The sequence below is a fragment of the Dasypus novemcinctus genome, chromosome 3 (assembly GCF_030445035.2).
Source record: "Dasypus novemcinctus isolate mDasNov1 chromosome 3, mDasNov1.1.hap2, whole genome shotgun sequence".
Taxonomy (NCBI): domain Eukaryota; kingdom Metazoa; phylum Chordata; class Mammalia; order Cingulata; family Dasypodidae; genus Dasypus; species Dasypus novemcinctus.
The window spans coordinates 76,883,101-76,899,456 of NC_080675.1; the positions used below are offsets into that span (position 1 = coordinate 76,883,101).

At 36.1% G+C, this 16,356-nt stretch overlaps 1 protein-coding gene across 1 annotated transcript in view; it reads right to left on the reverse strand.

Annotated features, from left to right (window-relative positions):
* TTC6 (tetratricopeptide repeat domain 6) overlaps positions 1-16,356 on the reverse strand; it is a 377,901-nt gene that overhangs the window by 96,466 nt on the left and 265,079 nt on the right. Inside the window, exons 10-11 of the mRNA XM_071213958.1 lie at positions 8,670-8,744; positions 6,011-6,384 (exon numbers count right to left, since the gene is read on the reverse strand). Coding sequence (XP_071070059.1) covers positions 6,011-6,384; positions 8,670-8,744 — 449 coding nt within the window. The remainder of the gene's footprint in view (positions 1-6,010; positions 6,385-8,669; positions 8,745-16,356) is intronic.

The window sequence follows — 16,356 nt, forward strand, 5'->3', positions numbered from 1 at the left end:
AAATCCAAATAGGCCTACACCAAAGCACCTACTATGCAGAATGTCAAGTGCAAGACATAAAGAGAGAATTCTAAAAGCAACAAGTGAAAAGCTATTCATAACATGCAAGGGATGCACAATTAGACTAAGTACCAATTTCTCATCAGAAACCACAGAGGCAAGAAAGCAGTGGTATGATATATTAAAGGTCCTGAAAGAAAAAAGTGCCAGCCAAGAATTATTTATCTGGCAAAGCTGTCCTTCAAAACAAAGAGGATGAGTTTAAGGTCTTCACATATAAACAAAAACTAATAGAGTATGTCACCAAGATACCAGATTTACAAGAGATATGAAAGGGAGTGCTGCAACCTGAAAGTAAAAGACAGGAGAAAAAGGACTGGAGAAAAGTGTTGAAATTAAGATTATTAGTAAGGATAACAAAAAGGATAAAAAGACAGGTAATAGTAAATGCATTAGTCAGCCAAAGGGGTGTGGATGCAAAATAACAGAAATCTGTTGGTTTTTATAAAGAATATGTGGGATAGAAGCTTACAGCTACCAGCCATTAAAGCATAAGTTACTTCCTTCACCAAAGTCTATTGCCACATGTTGGAGCAAGATGGCTGCTGATTTCCGTGAAGGTTCAGGCTTCCTGGGTTCCACTCTTCCTGGGGCTTGTTTCTCTCTGGGCTCAGCTGTTCTGCTTATCTGTGTGCTTATTTCCCAGATTTCAACTCAAAAAATTCCATCTCTGTTCTTTGCCATGTCTTTTCTCTGTGAGTCCCTGCCCACCAAGAGGCAGGAACTCAATGCTCTACTGACATGGCTCAATCAAAGTCCTAATCATAATTTAATCAATTAAAGGTGATATCTCTGACACACCAGTTTACAAACATAATCCAATAACTATTTTTGGAATTCATAAAAAATGCCAAACTGCTACAGTAAGATAAGTCAATGGAAAGTCCAGATATAATGGACAAAGTAGTAATGCCTTTATAGTAATAACATCATATGTTAATGGATTGAACTCCTCAATCAAAACACACAGACTGGAAGAATGGCTTAAAAAAAAAATCAGCAAGTTATATGCTGTCTAAAGAGACTCACCTTACATGCAAGAACACAAACAGACTGAAAGTAAGAAGTTGGAAGAAGATATTCCATGCAAACAGTATTCAGAAAAGAGCTGGAGTAGCGAAAGTAATAGACAAAACAGACTTCAAATACAAAACTGCTATAAGAGATGAAGAAGGACCTTAAATATTAATAAAAAGTAATTCACCAAGAAGAAATAACAATAAATACATATCTACCTAACCAGAGTGCCCCAAAATATATGAGGCACACACCTGCAAAACTGAAAAGAGGAATAGATATGTCCACAATAATAGTTGGAGATTTTAATACAACACTCTCATCTTTGGCTAGAACAACTGGACAAAGGGTCAATAAGAAAACAGAGAAACTGAAAAATATAATAAATAAACTACCTCATAGACATATATCAAACATTGCACCCCAAAAGAGCAGGCTATACATTCTTTTCAAATGCTCATAGACCTTTCTCCAAGACAGACTATATGTTGGGTCACAAAACAAGTGTCAATATTTTTTTAAAAAATTGAAATCATACAAAGCACTATCTCTGAACATAATGGAATGAACCTGGAAATCAACAATAGATAGAGAATGGGAAAACTCAAAAACATATGAAAGTTTAACAATGCACTCATACAATCAGTGGGTTAAAGAAATTGAAGAGAAATCAGTAAATATCTCAAGTCAAATGAAAACAAGGAAACAACATATAAAAACCTATGGATATAGCAAAGGCAGGGCCAAGAGGAAAATTTATACTCCTCAGTGCTTACATTAAAAAAGAATAAAGTGGGAAGCAGATTTGGCTCAACTGATAGAGCGTCTGCCTACCATATGGGAGGTCCAGAGTTCAAACCCAGGGCCTCCTGACCCATGTGGTGAGCTGGCCCATGCACAGTGCTGATGTGCACAAGGAGTGCCGTGCCAAGCAGGGGTGTCCCCCACATAGGGGAGCCCCACATGCAAGGAGTGCTCCCTGCAAGGAGAGCCGCCCCCCAACTGAAGAAAGTGCAGCCTGCCCAGGAGTGGTGCCACACACATGGAGAGCTGACACAGCAAGATGACGCGACAAAAAGAGGCACAGATTCCTGGTGCTGCTGACAAGAATGCAAGCGGACACAGAAGAACACACAGCAAATGGACACAGAAAGCAAACAACAGGGGAAGGGGGTGAGGAGAGAGAAATAAATAAAAAATAAGTCTTTAAAAAAGAAATGAATAAAGAGCTAAAACTGCACACTTTGAGGAACTAGAAAAAGTGTAAATTAATCCCAAAGTAAATATAAGGAAAGAAATAAAAATTAGAGCAGAAATAAATGAAATTGAGAACAAACAAAACAATAGAGAGAATCAACAAAACCAAAAGTTGTTTCTTTGAAAAGATCAACAAAATTGACAAACCCTTAGCTAGACTGACAAAGAGAAAAAGAGAGAAGATGCAAATAGATAAAATCAGAAATGAGAGGGGGGTTCATTACCACTGACCCCACAGAAATAAAGAGATGAGGATACTATGAACAATTGTATGCCAACAAACTGGACAATGTAGACAAAATGGACAAATTCCTAGAAACACATGTACAGCCTACACTGACCCTTCTTCTAGAAGAAATAGAATACCTCAACAAACCAATCACAAGTAAAGAGATTGAAATAGTTAGCAAAACCTCCCAAAAATGAAAAACCCAGGACCAAATGGCTTCACAAGTGAATCATTCCAAGCGTTCAAAAAAGAATAGTAATATTGCTCAAACTCTTCTAAAAAATAGAACAGGAGAGAATGCTACCAAACTCTTTCTAAGAAGTCAACAATACCCTAGTATCAAAGCCAGATAAGGATAATAATAAAAAAGAAATTACAGATCAATTTCTTGAATGAATATAGATGCAGAAACCCTCAACAAAAAATTGCTAATCAAATCCAACAGTACATTAAAAAAATTATATACCATGATCAAGTGGGTTTTATCCCACGTATAAAGTGTGGTTCAACACAAGAAAATCGATTAACATACTACCCCACATTTAACAAACTGAGGGAATAAAACCACATGATCATCTTGATCAATGCAAAAAAGACAATCAACAAAATCCAGCATTCTTTCTTGATAAAAACACACACAAAAGATAGGAATAGAAGGAAAATTCCTCAGTATGACAAAGGGCATATATGGAAAACCCACAGCCAATATCATACTCAGTGTGGAAAGGTTGAAAACTTTTCTCTCAGGAAAAAGACAAGGATGCCCATTCTCATCATTGTTCAACATTGTCCTAGAAGTTCTACCTAGAGCAATTAGAAAAGAAAAATAAATAAAAGGCATCCAAATAAAAAGAAGCAAAACTCTCACTATTTGCAGATGACATGATCCTATATTTAGAAAGTTCTGAAATGTCTATGACAAAGCTAATTGAGCTAACAAATATTCAGCAAAGTAGTAGGATGCAAAATTAACACGTAAAAATCAGTAATTTTTTGTACACTAGTATGGAACAACCTGAGTAGGAAATCAGGTACAAAATTCCATTTACTCTAGCAAAAAAAAGACTCAAATACCTAGGAATCAATTTAACCAAAGCCTTACAGAACCTACATGCAGAAAACCACAAAGCAATGATAAAAGAAATCAATGAAGACATAAACAAATGGAAAGTTCATGGATTGGAAGACTAAATATTGTAAAGATATAAATCCTACCCAGACTGATTTATAGATTCAATGCAATACCAATCAAAATTCCAAAGGCTACTTTACAAAAATAGAAAAGGCAATTGCCAAATACATTTGGAAGGGAAAGTACAACCCAATAGGCAAAAGCATTTGAAAAATCCTAGAAGAAGATATAGAGAAACATCTTCAAGATCTTTCGGTAGGCAGTGGTCTCTTAGACCTTGCACTCAAAGCATGAACAAGGGAAGAAAAAATAGATAAATAGGACCTCCTCAAACTTAAACACTTTTGTGCTTCAAAGGACTTTGTCAAGAAAGTGAAAAGAGAGCCTACTCAATGGGAGAAAATATTTGGAAACTTCATATCCAATAAGGGTTTGATAGCCATGTTATATAAAGAGATCATACAATCCAATGATAAAAAAAGACAAAAAATGGGCCAAAGCCATAAATAGACATTTTTCCAAAAAGGAAATACACATGATCAAAAAGCACATGAAAAAATGTTCAACGTCATTAGCTATTAGGGAAATGCAGATCAAAACTACACTGAGATATTTTACACCTTATAAAAAGGTAAGTGCTAGAGAGAACATGAAAAAATAGGAATACTCCTTTGCTGTTGGTGGGAATATAGAATGGTGCAGCCTTTGTGGAAGACAGTTTGGTGGCTTCTCAGAAAACTAAATAAAGAATGCCATATAATCCGGCAATTCCATTACTAGGAATATATTCAGGAGAACAGAAAGGAAGAATGCGAACTGACATTTGCACACTGATGTTCATAGTAGCACTATGCACAATTGCTAAAATATGAAAACAACCCAAGTATCCATCAACAAATGCATGGATAAACAAAATGTGGTATATACATACAATGGAATATTATTCACCTGTAAGAACTGAAATCAGTATGCATATGACAATATGGATGAATGTTGAGGAGATTATGTTGAGTGAAATAAGTCAACACAAAAGGACAAATATTGTATGGACTTTCTAATAAGAACTAAAACACTGAGTAAACTCACAGAGGTAATCACTAAAGTACAGGTTAGTAGAAAATTGAATGTGGGTTGAGATTGGAAGCTGATGCATAATGTATATAGAATTTGACTGTATAACATAGTGATTTTGGTGGTGGATGAAGATTGTCATTAATAGTATAAGAATGTTCTTTTATAAGTTGTTAAGAACATGGAGATACATGGGAAAATTATAATTAATGTAACTTATGGGTTATAGTTAACAGTAATATTGTAATATTTTTGCTGCAATGGCAAAGAAGATACTACATCAATTCTAAGGGACAACAATAGGTGGATATAAGGGAGTATGGGATTTTTCCTTTTGGAGTAATGGAAATCTAAAATTGACAGGTGATAACAGCACAACCCTGTGATGAAAATGACAGCTACTGAGTGACTCTTTGAATGATTGTACAACGAATGTGTATAACACAGGGAATCCAATGGTGAATGATGGATTGTGAATAACAGAACAAATATGAGAACATTCTCTCATGAACTATAATATGCATACAGGGTACCAATAGAAGGGTGGGTTTGGGGGGAAATACACTAAATGTAAGATCTCGGCTATAGTTAGTAGTAATGTCTTGAACATGCTCTTTCATCGTTTTGTAACAATTGTTTCCTAACAATGCAAGGTGGTGGTGGTGGGGTAACATATGGGTGCCCAATGTGATGATATGCATGTTTGTTCTGTAAGTTTACAACTTACACTATACACATTATTTATGGATGTTCATGTATGAATGATTAAATTAAATTTTAAAAGTTTTAAAAATAGTTTATCTAGATTTGTTAATAGACTTCATAATATAAATTTTGAAAAGAGTTAAATAGGAGCAATTTACTTCGATTTTTGAATGGGCGGTACTTGTTTTGCATGGGAGTTGTTTATCAGTGCTAAATCACCAAACAAATAATTCAATAGATAATTTTTTCTTTCCACAGAAAGATTTTGCTTTGCCATCAAGTGGATTTAGATTTACTTCATGTTCTTAAATCAGCTCCACCTTTAAATTATAGTTTGAACCATTCCAATACTATTACATATTCATATATTTAAAAATTAGGGTTTGTCCTTTAGCTAAGAGTTCAGCGTATTTTCAGTGGAGAATAAAATTACTTCAATGGTTGAGATTATAAAAATAAGAGCAAAAGCACAATGCATATCTTAAAATATAATAGTTATATATATAATTATATAATAATAATTTTTGATTGACCAAAACCTTTTAAGAATTTGTGGAGGCTTGGCTAACTCTTCACACACACTTGTAAATTTTTCAAAACTCAATCCTTTGTTCCATAGCATTTTCTTTTTCTTGGGATAAACAATGTAGCTAATGCCAGCTTTTCTAGATGCTTCAATGAGATAAACAGACAGATTTCTCAAACTTTGTCTGTCCTGCATGTTTTCTAAGGTAATTTCTATATTTTCTTTCTCAGTGGTAGGTTCCTTAGACTTAATTTGCTCAGCAATCTGACGCTCCAAACCCTTCCTTTTCTGAAACATCACCCCTTTTATATTGCTTTGTGCATCATTCTGGATCTGTAATGGAGCTGTAGTTTCCTCCTTCCTCAATTCAACCGCAGATTTTGCTCTCTGTAAGAAAAAAAAAAAAAGAAAATATGTATATTATCTATTTAGTTGCTGTCCATTTAAAATGAATTTAGTTACAATTGCTATTAATGTATTTGATAACTTTATTGAAAATTTAAAATATATATATTCATAAGGTTATTCAGAAAGTAAGCTTATACAGTTAATAATGGGCTAGTTAAAGCAAAGCACAATAATTGAGTTGATCATATGACATTTTGTTAGGTATATATAAAAGACAGGCTACAGTAGATATGCATTAATTATGATTTTATATATTCAATTGAAAGAGAATACTTTTTATATTACATGCTCTATTTTTACTTTTAATACAAAAAAAATGGTAGAACAGGCAAAAACTATTAAAATAGCTTATCCTATAAAAACGATTTGTGAGTCTATTTTCTAAAACACTTTAACATTGAATTTCTATATAATACTATTCAAATATTCTCCACAATAACTTTCAATTCTGTATTTATAAGCTTAAATAACAGAATTCCTGCCATATATACAACTTCATCTTATCTAATCATTAGAGAATCAACTTGATTTTAATAACATTAATTAATTTTATAATACATCAGTAATTAAAATAATTTATAATAATTATAAATACATTAATACTTGAAACTCCAATAAAACTTACTGCTAATAAAAAAGAGATTACTTCCAATCCTTTGAGATAGGATTTCCTGATTATTGAGTTATTGTTAATAAACTAAGTGCATTTCATTTTGCTAACAACTAATAAATTGCTACAGAGGTGGGTTTTTTATAGTGAATTTGAGCCCAAATTTCAAATATAACAACTTTACATAAGCTGGTTATGTACTTTAAGGTGAACTAAAATATAATAGGCAGAGATATTGACCCTCTCTAGAGGATTACACTTTCCTCTATCTCTAACTATATATAGTTCAGTGTGTAATTAAGTAGAGAATAAATACATAAAATATATTATATATGTACATACATATATATATATCAAGAAACATATGTGCCTGAAAAAAAGTTGAATATAAGATTCTCATAATCACCACCTGCTGACTAGATATGAATTATGCAGAGAGGTAGTGTACACTTCTTAGAATACCAGAGAAGAAATCACTGGCAGAATTCCAAAACCATGAAGCAGAGCTACCAGAATGATTTAAATGGTGCTTCCTGACTAGGGGTGGTAAAACACATGTGTTCTGTCAAAAAAAAAATCACAGCAGTATTTTAGCAAGCTGGGTTTCCTGCAAGCTCTGCTGCATCCCTTAGAATGTGTAAATGCCCTCTACTCCCTTCCTACCTTCGGGTTCATCTTGTCCACCCTGCTGGTCCCTCCTGTCACCTCCCACATCAAAATCTGCTACTGGCTCTCTCTGGCCATGCCCAGGACATGAGTCCCTCAAGGACTTCACTGTATCTGCAAAGTGCCACTTCCTAGCTTCTTCTTCAGCAACTTCTAACATCCCTCAGCCCCACAAAAATAAAAAAGAAACAAAATGCAAAACAAAACAAACATCTCAAGAACCTCAAAAACAACATGAAAAGACCCTCGTAAATTATAGTTTTAGGAATTCCCATAATGGTGACAATAGAAGCTGTTGTAGGTGAGGCAGGTTGAGAAAATACAGGCATCAGAGAAGAAAAGTCCTAAAGACAGTATCAGTGCAAAGGGATAAGAAACAGAGGAATCAAAAAGTCAATAAAAAGGCAGAAGCTAGCACAATGTTAGAAACGAAACAGGAAGTAGGATCAATTTATTTGAGCAGGCTAAAAGCAAGTGAACCAGAGAAACAAGGAAATTGACTGTGGGGTTTCAAAAAGAGAAAAAACAAAACTGGAAGCTGGATGTTAGTGACACTGAATGGGCAAGAACCCACCACTCAGGAAGGTAGAAGGAAAGGCACCACATTTGGTAAGAAGAGCCACAGGGTTAAATCTGCCATCTATCATTTTCTGGCCCATGATTTTAAATGCCTAAAACAAGGGCCTTCCTTTCAGGGATATTGTAAGGCTTGAGGTCAAACGAAACAGTGTCCCTGAAAGCATTTTAAAATGTGAGCCATATGCAATATTATGAGTGACTTGATTTATAATATATCAGGTAAAGTCAAATTATGAATATAAAAGCATCTTCTAAGAGCTGTTGAAAATCTTCAGGTGGCACCACCAAACCCAGTATCATAGGGACGATCATATATAAACTTGAATATAAATATGCAATCAACTCTGAGTGAATCAACTGACCATACTATAAATATTTTTGAATAATTAAAACTGAAAAATTACAATACCTTTAATGGTGGAGATTGTGCCCTGAAACATATTTTGATACTGTCAAGTGATGCCGATTTTCTTAGTAAGAAAGTCTGTAAATAGAGAGATTGAGAGGTGAGAAATTTTCTTGTCTGTTTTTTGTTTATTATTATGATTGAAATAATGAAAATGCTCTAATAATGATTGAAGTGTTGAACACACAACTACGTGATTATATCAAATACAAATCAATGACTTGTAAACTTTGGATGAATTGTATGCTTTATTAATATGTATCAATAAAATTGATTTGTTTCAAAAAGAAGAAATTCTGTAAAATAATGAGAAATGCACATTGGCCATAGATGCTTTTTGGTAAATGAAAATATGACAGTTAGCTGATGATAATTGTGGTTAGGTAAATTAATGAAATGTAGAAATACTAATTACGAAACAAGTTCTTTTGAATGTCCCTAATTTCAAAAGAGAGAGGAGCAGAACTTAAAATCCATCAACCAATTTAGAAAAGTATATAAAAATGGTAATGATCTTGCTTTTAAAAATTTGACTTGCTATAACAAGCACATACTAAGTACCTGCTATGGGCAAGGTGCAAGGCCACAGGCTGCCTGGCTGGTGTAAGAGGCACAGGTGTGTATTAATGTGCCCTTAATCCCCTTAGCCTCTGGGCTGCCCTCGAGGTACCAGAGACAGCTACTGTTCCCTGGACAATCACTTCTACTAATGAGCATCCTTATCCTTTTACTCCAGGGAACCATACAAATAATATGGGTTACTATCCTAATAGATCAAAAGAGCTGGGAAGCATACTAAACAGAGGAGAGTGCAAAGAAAATGTCATGGTCCATGCCCTCAAACAAAACAACAGTGGAAACAGACATAATGAAATAACTATAATATAAAGCAAGTACGGTAATGGCTGTAAAAATGGCATGAATCATGCAAGGAGAACACAGGAGAGGGATAAGTCAGTCTGAAAGGGGGAAACCTAGATAGGCCAGCTTGAAGAGGTAACCTCAGAGCTGGTCTGTGAAAGGCAGTGGCACTTCCATAGACTGAAAAGGGGCTGAGAACATTCCAAGCCAAGAGAACAGACTAAAACAGTGCAGAGAAGTGTCAAAGTGCTGGGAATTTTAGTCCACCAGGACTCTGGTGCCGCAGAATAAAGGGTATACTGGGGTTACATGGAAACAGAGGTATAATAGGTATAATAGAAGATAAGATAGAAAATAGTTGAGGGCAGGTTTGAGGCTTAGTTAATGCATTTTTACTTTTTTTGGCAGATTGAGTTATGAAGTGTTTATTGGGAGATAAGTGACATAATCATACCTGTGTTTTAGGAATGTAGCAGGAAGCAGTCAGGAAAGATGGTTTGGAAGAAGCATCTCCTAGAAACGGGACTGATATAATAGTCTAGAAAGTGCAAATGGCATTCTATACCAGAAAATTGGCATTTGTTGATTCAATTTTTAAAATTTCTTTATTGGAGAAGTTCTGGGTACACAGAACAATCATGCATAAAATACAGGATTCCCATATACCACCCCACCACCAACACCTTAACATTTTGTTACAATTGATGATAGAAAATTTTTGTATTTATACTATTAATTAAAGTCCATGGTTTACCTTAGGGATCACTGTGTTGTGCAATTCCATGGATATCTTTAAAATTTTTGTTACTATACATACAATCTAACATTCTCCCTTTTCATCATATTCAGATACATAGTTCAGTGCTATTACTTGCGTTCACAGTGTTGTGCTACCACACCACCATCAATTATGAAAACATTTTTCTCATTCCAAATAGGAATCCTGTACTTTTTAAGCCCTAACTTCCTATTCCCTATCCCTAACCTCTCTCCTGGGAGAGTACAATGATGAATACCAGTGGTGACAGTGAGCATCCTTGTCTTATTCTTGATCTTAGAGGGAAAGCTTTCAGTCTTTCACCATTAAGTGTGATGTAGTTTTGGGATTTTCATATGTTCCCTTTATCATGTTGAGGAAGTCTCCTATTACTAGTGTTCTAAGAGTTTTTATCAAGAAAATGTCTTTTCTGCATCCATTAAGATGATCATGTGTTTTTATTTCCTTCATTCTCTTGATGTTGTATATTACATTAATTAATTTTTTTATGTTGGACCAACCTTGCCTACCAAGGATAAATCCCACTTGATCATGATATATAATTCTTCTAATAAGCCATTGGATTCGGTTTGCTAGTTCTTTTGTTGAGGCTTTTTCATCTACATTCATAAGAGATATTGTTCTGTAATTTTCTTTTCTTGTGGTATCTTTATCCTGCTTTGGTATGAGGGTGATGTTAGCCCCGTAGAATGAGTTAGGGAGTGTTGTCTCCTTTTTGGAAGAGTTTGAGCAAAATTGGAGTTGAATCTTCTTGGCATGTTTGGTAGAATTCCCCTGTCAAGTCATCTGGTACTGGATTTTTCTTTGTTGGGAGGTTTCTGATTACATATTCAATCTCCTTGCTAGTAATTGGTTTGTTTGATATCTTCTATTTCTTCTTGAGGTCAGGGTGGATAATTTGTATGTTTCTAAGAATTTGTCCATTTCATCTAGGTTATCTAATGTATTGGCATACAGTTGTTCATAGTATCCACTTATAGTCCTCTGTATCTCAATGGAATCAGTAGTAATGTCATTCTTTTCGTGTCTGATTTTCGTTATTTGTAACCTCTCTCATTTTTTCCTTGTCAGTCTAGCTAAAGGTTTGTCAATTTTGTTGATCTTTTCAAAGAAACAACTCTTGGTTTTGTTAATTCTACTGTCTTTTTATTCTATCTCATTTATCGCCACTCTTAATCTTTAATTCCTTCCTTCTGCTTGCTTTGAGTTTAGTTTTCTCTTCTCTTTCTACTTCTTCCAGTTTCGAGGTTAGGTCTCTGATTTGAAGTCTTTCTTCTTTTTTACTGTAAGCACTTAAAGCTATAAATTTCCCTCTCACCGTTGCCTTCACTGCATCCCATTAAGTTTTAGTATGTTGTATTTTCATTTTCATTTGTCTCGATGTACTTCCTAATTTTACTTCTGATTTCCTCTTTAACCATTTCTTTATTTAAGAATATGTTGTTTATCACTAACTAGTGATACAACTAGAAAAAGATCTTGAATAAAAGGGGGAAATGGTAAAGACAAATGAGTATACATGGCAAAGAGTCTTCAAAAAAGAGTCAGGAGGTCATCAGAGGGGTCACACTTATGCACGCCTCAGTAGCATCCCAGAGATAGCCAAAGTAGATACAACCCCAGGTACTGGTACTCCTGAGGGCAATGGAGACACAGGTTCTACAATCATGGTGGTTGGCTCTCGAGTTCAGTGCCTTGTCAGTGGGCCCTACTTTGGAATTTGTGTTCCTGAGTGTGATGGAGTTGGACTCAGAAGTGAACTTTCTATACATGCCTCTTCTGTCACTTTTACTGAACCTGTGGTTGGCACTGGGGTTGGTGTATACCCAGGTGACTTCAATCTCTAGACTAGCCATGTACCAGCTGGGCCCTGAGCCTCAGCAGAGTTGCAGCTCCTACTCTCTGGTTTGTTGGACTTGCACAGGTCGGCTAACAGGGAGGTGAAGATAGTCAACCACCACACTTGGGAACGGAGAGTGCCTACAACTCCAAGCAGAAGAATTGTATCCATTGACCATGTGGGATCTAAGCCCCGTCGCTATATAGAGGTTGAGTGGCCACGGTAGTTGCTGAGGGCTGGGAGAGGGAAGAAGAGATGAGATGTGCGGGCATTTTCAGGAATTGGAGTTGACCTAAATGATATTGCAGAGACAGATGCTGGACATTATATATCCTGCCATAACCCACTGAATGTACTGTAAACTACAATGTAAACTGTAATCCATATGGGGCACAGTGCTCCAAAATGTATTCACCAAATGCAATGAATGTGCCACAATGATGAAAGAGGTTGTTGATGTGAGAGGAGTGGGGTTGTGGGGTATGGGATATGTGAGAACCTCTTATATTTTTTAGTGTAACATTTTTTGTGATCTATGTACCTTATAAAAAAGACAATTTAATAAAAAATCAAAATTAAAAAATTAAATACTAAAAAATTTGTTAAGAATATGTTGTTTAATCTTCACATATTTGTGAATTTTATCTTTTTCCCTCTGTTATTGATTTCTAATTTCATCCCACTTGGTCAGAGAATATACACTGTATGATTTCAATATTTTTTTATTTATTGAGACTTCTTTTGTGGCCTGATACATGGCCTATCCTGGAGAATGATCCATGTGTACTTGAGAAGAATGTGTATTCTGTTTTCATTGGGTGCAATGTTCTATATATACCTATTGGGTCTAGTCGGTTTAGGGTATCATTCAATTCCAATACTTCTTTATTGATTTTCTGACTAGATGTCATAACCATTATTGAGAGTAGTGTGTTAAAGTCTCCCACTGTTAGTGTGAAACCATCCATTTCTCCTTTCAAATCTGTCAGTATTTGCTTCATAAATTTTGTGGTTCTGCTAATTGTTACATCTTCCTATTGAATTGTCCCTTTATCAGTATGTAACAACCATCTTTGACCCTCATTACTGTTTTTTACTTAAAGTCAATTTTATCCAATATTAGTATATTCATACCGGATCTCTTTTGGTTACTACTTGCATAGTATATTTTGTCCCATCCTTTCATCATCAACTTACTTGTACCTTGGCCTTTAAGGTAAGTCTCTTTCATAAAGCATGGAGTTGGGCCATGCTTTTTTATCCATTCTGCCAATGTCTGACTTTTGATTGGAGAGCTTAATCTATCTATATTTAAAGTGCTACTAGTAAAGGTCTTTCTTCTGCCATTTTGCTATTTAGCCTTTGTAAGTCATACCTTTTTTGCCCCTTGCTTCCATTAAAGCCTACTTTTATATGTATTTGCTTTCCTCTGTTGTGCCATATTGAGTACCTTTTGATTTCTATCTGGACATATTTTTCATCTGTTTTCCTTGCGGTTACCATAGGTTTTTTAGTTTTTTAAAGTCTGCTAGTACAACATACCAGAAATGGGCTGCTATGTAAAATGGGAATTTATAACTGTAAAAGCTTACAGTTCCAAGGCTTTGAAAATGTCCAAATCAAGGCATGATCAATAGTTACTGTGTCACCAAACTGCTGCTGTGAGTGATTAGGCAAACGGCAGAGTCATCTTAAGATGCCTTCTCTCCAAGCTCAGCTGTGGATAATCAGGCATCTGGCAAGGCATAATGGTGGCCCACTCATCCCTCCCCTCTCTTACAGGCCTGTGGCTAGTTCTGCTTCACGCTGCTCCGTCTGTGATTTCTCTCTGTCACTGTCACTTTTTCTGTTTCTCTGCTTTTAGTCCTCTGTTAATATAGGACTTCAGTAAAAGAATTAGGATCCATCCTAGGTCCAACAATCTAATCAAAGACCCTTAACTGAAGTGATCTAGTCAAAAGTCATATAATCAAAAGATTCCTTCATTGAATCTAACCAAAAGATCCCACATAACTAGGATTACATGCACATGAATGGGTTAGTTTAAGAACATAATTTTCAAAAGATTCAAACCAGCACAATATGGTCAAAATTTAGCATCCTAATTATATAACAATTATATTTGGTTTGATACCAATTTAACTTCAAGAGCATGCACATATACTTTTCCTATGCCCTTCTGTCCCCCTCACCATTTTTTGTAATTATTATAACTTATATCTTTGTACATTGTATGTCCAAACACCTAGGTCTAGGTTTATCATTACTTTTTATGCATTTGCATTTTAGCACCTGTAGGAAATAAGAAGTGGAGTTACATTCCAAGCAGTATTAATACAATAATACTGGCATTTATAGTTATCCAAATGGTTACCTTTACCACAGGTCTTTATTTCTTTATGCTGCTTTGAACCCCTGCCTAGTGTCCTTCATTTCAGTCTGAAGAACTCCCTTTAGCATTGTTTGTAGGCAGGTCTAATAATGATGTATTCCCTCAGCTTTTGTCTATCTGAGAATGTCTTAATTTCTCCCTCACTTTTGGAAGAGAAAATTCTTGACTGGCAGTTCTCCTTCAGCACTTTAAGCATTTCAATGCACTGCCTTCTTACCTTCATGGTTTCTGATGACAAATTGGCACTCAGTTTTATTGGAACTCCTTTGTATAGAATGTTGCCTTTCTCTTGCAGTTTTCAGAACTCTTGCCTTGTCCTTTACATTTGATAGAATAATCAAAATATGATAGGTTGTGTTTTTCTTCATATCTATCTTGTTCGGTGTTCTTGAACTTTGTGGATGTGAATATTATGTCTTTTTTTTAAGATTTATTTTTTATTTATTTCTGTCCCTTTCCCCTCCCCTCCAGTTGTCTGTTTTCTGTGACCATTTACTGCATGTTCTTCTGTGTCCACTTATATTCTTGTCAGAGGCACTGGGAATCTGTGTCTCTTTTTGTTGCATCATCTTTCTGTGTCAGCTCTCCGTGTGTGCAGCGCCACTCCTGGGCAGGCTGCACTATTTTCATGTGGGGCGGTTCTCCTTATGGGGTGCATTCCTTGCACGTGGGGCTTCCCTACACGGGGGACACCCCTTTGGGGCATGGCATTCCTTGCACTCATCAGCACTGCGCATGGGCCAGCTCCACATGGGTCAGGAGGCCCTGGGTTTGAACCCTGGACTTCCCATGTGGTAGGTGGATGCTCTATCAGTTGAGCCAAATCCATTTCCCTGGATATTCACGTCTTTTGCTAAGTTTGGAAAGTTCTTTCTCATTATTTCTTTGAATATTCCTTCAGCCCCTTTCTCTCTTTCTCCTTCTGGGACTTCAATAATGCATATATTGGTACACTTGGTGGTGTCCCCATAGCTGTCTTTGGCTGTTTTTGTTTTTAATATTTCTTTTATTCTTTCTGCATGTTGGCCTGATTCATTACATGTGTCTTGTCTTCAAGTTCATTGATACTTTTCTTCTGCCAACTCCAATCTGCTCCTGAAATCCTCCTGGGCATTTCTCATTTCAAGTATTGTAGCCCTCAACTTCAATAGTTCTATTTAGTTCCTTTAATACTTTAAAATGTTAACTCTAGAGTTTATTCTATGAGATGTCTGTTTTGCAACCAGCTCATGGTCAGTGATTTTCTTGAGCTTCGGCCTACCTATCAGGAAGGTCTGCCCAAGGCAAACATACTGTGCAGTGTTTTCCCTGTCTTTCTGGGCCTCTGTCTAGTCAGTTCCCCTGTCAACAGGAGTTTAGTTGTCGCCTCTGTTTCTGAGGGAACAAACTTCCCTCTCCTGGGTTCTGAAGCTGGCAAGCCTCTGTCCCAGACAGTCCATCTCTATAGTTTTTTAAACTCCTTTTTGTAATTTCATGCTGTTTTTCCTGGAGGGAAAATTCTGGGAGAAGAATTACTCTGGGGAGTATATTCCCAATTAGGTCTTTCCAGGCCAAATCAGGGCCAGCAACCCAAGAATGAGGCACAGTGCCTGTGGGAGAGGTCAAGAAAGGCACCAACGACTTGTCTTACAGCTCCCTAGAGCTGAATTTTCCTGGTCGTCAGCTAAACTTTCACTCCCCCAAGGAAGCCCTTGGTCTTAAATCTTCCCCACCTCTGCCACTGTCTGGAAAAGGCTGAAACAATGGCTGCCACCACATTTATCAGGGGTGGGTTGAAACAGTAGCTGCCCTCAGAGCCAGGACCAGTGATCCAAATTTG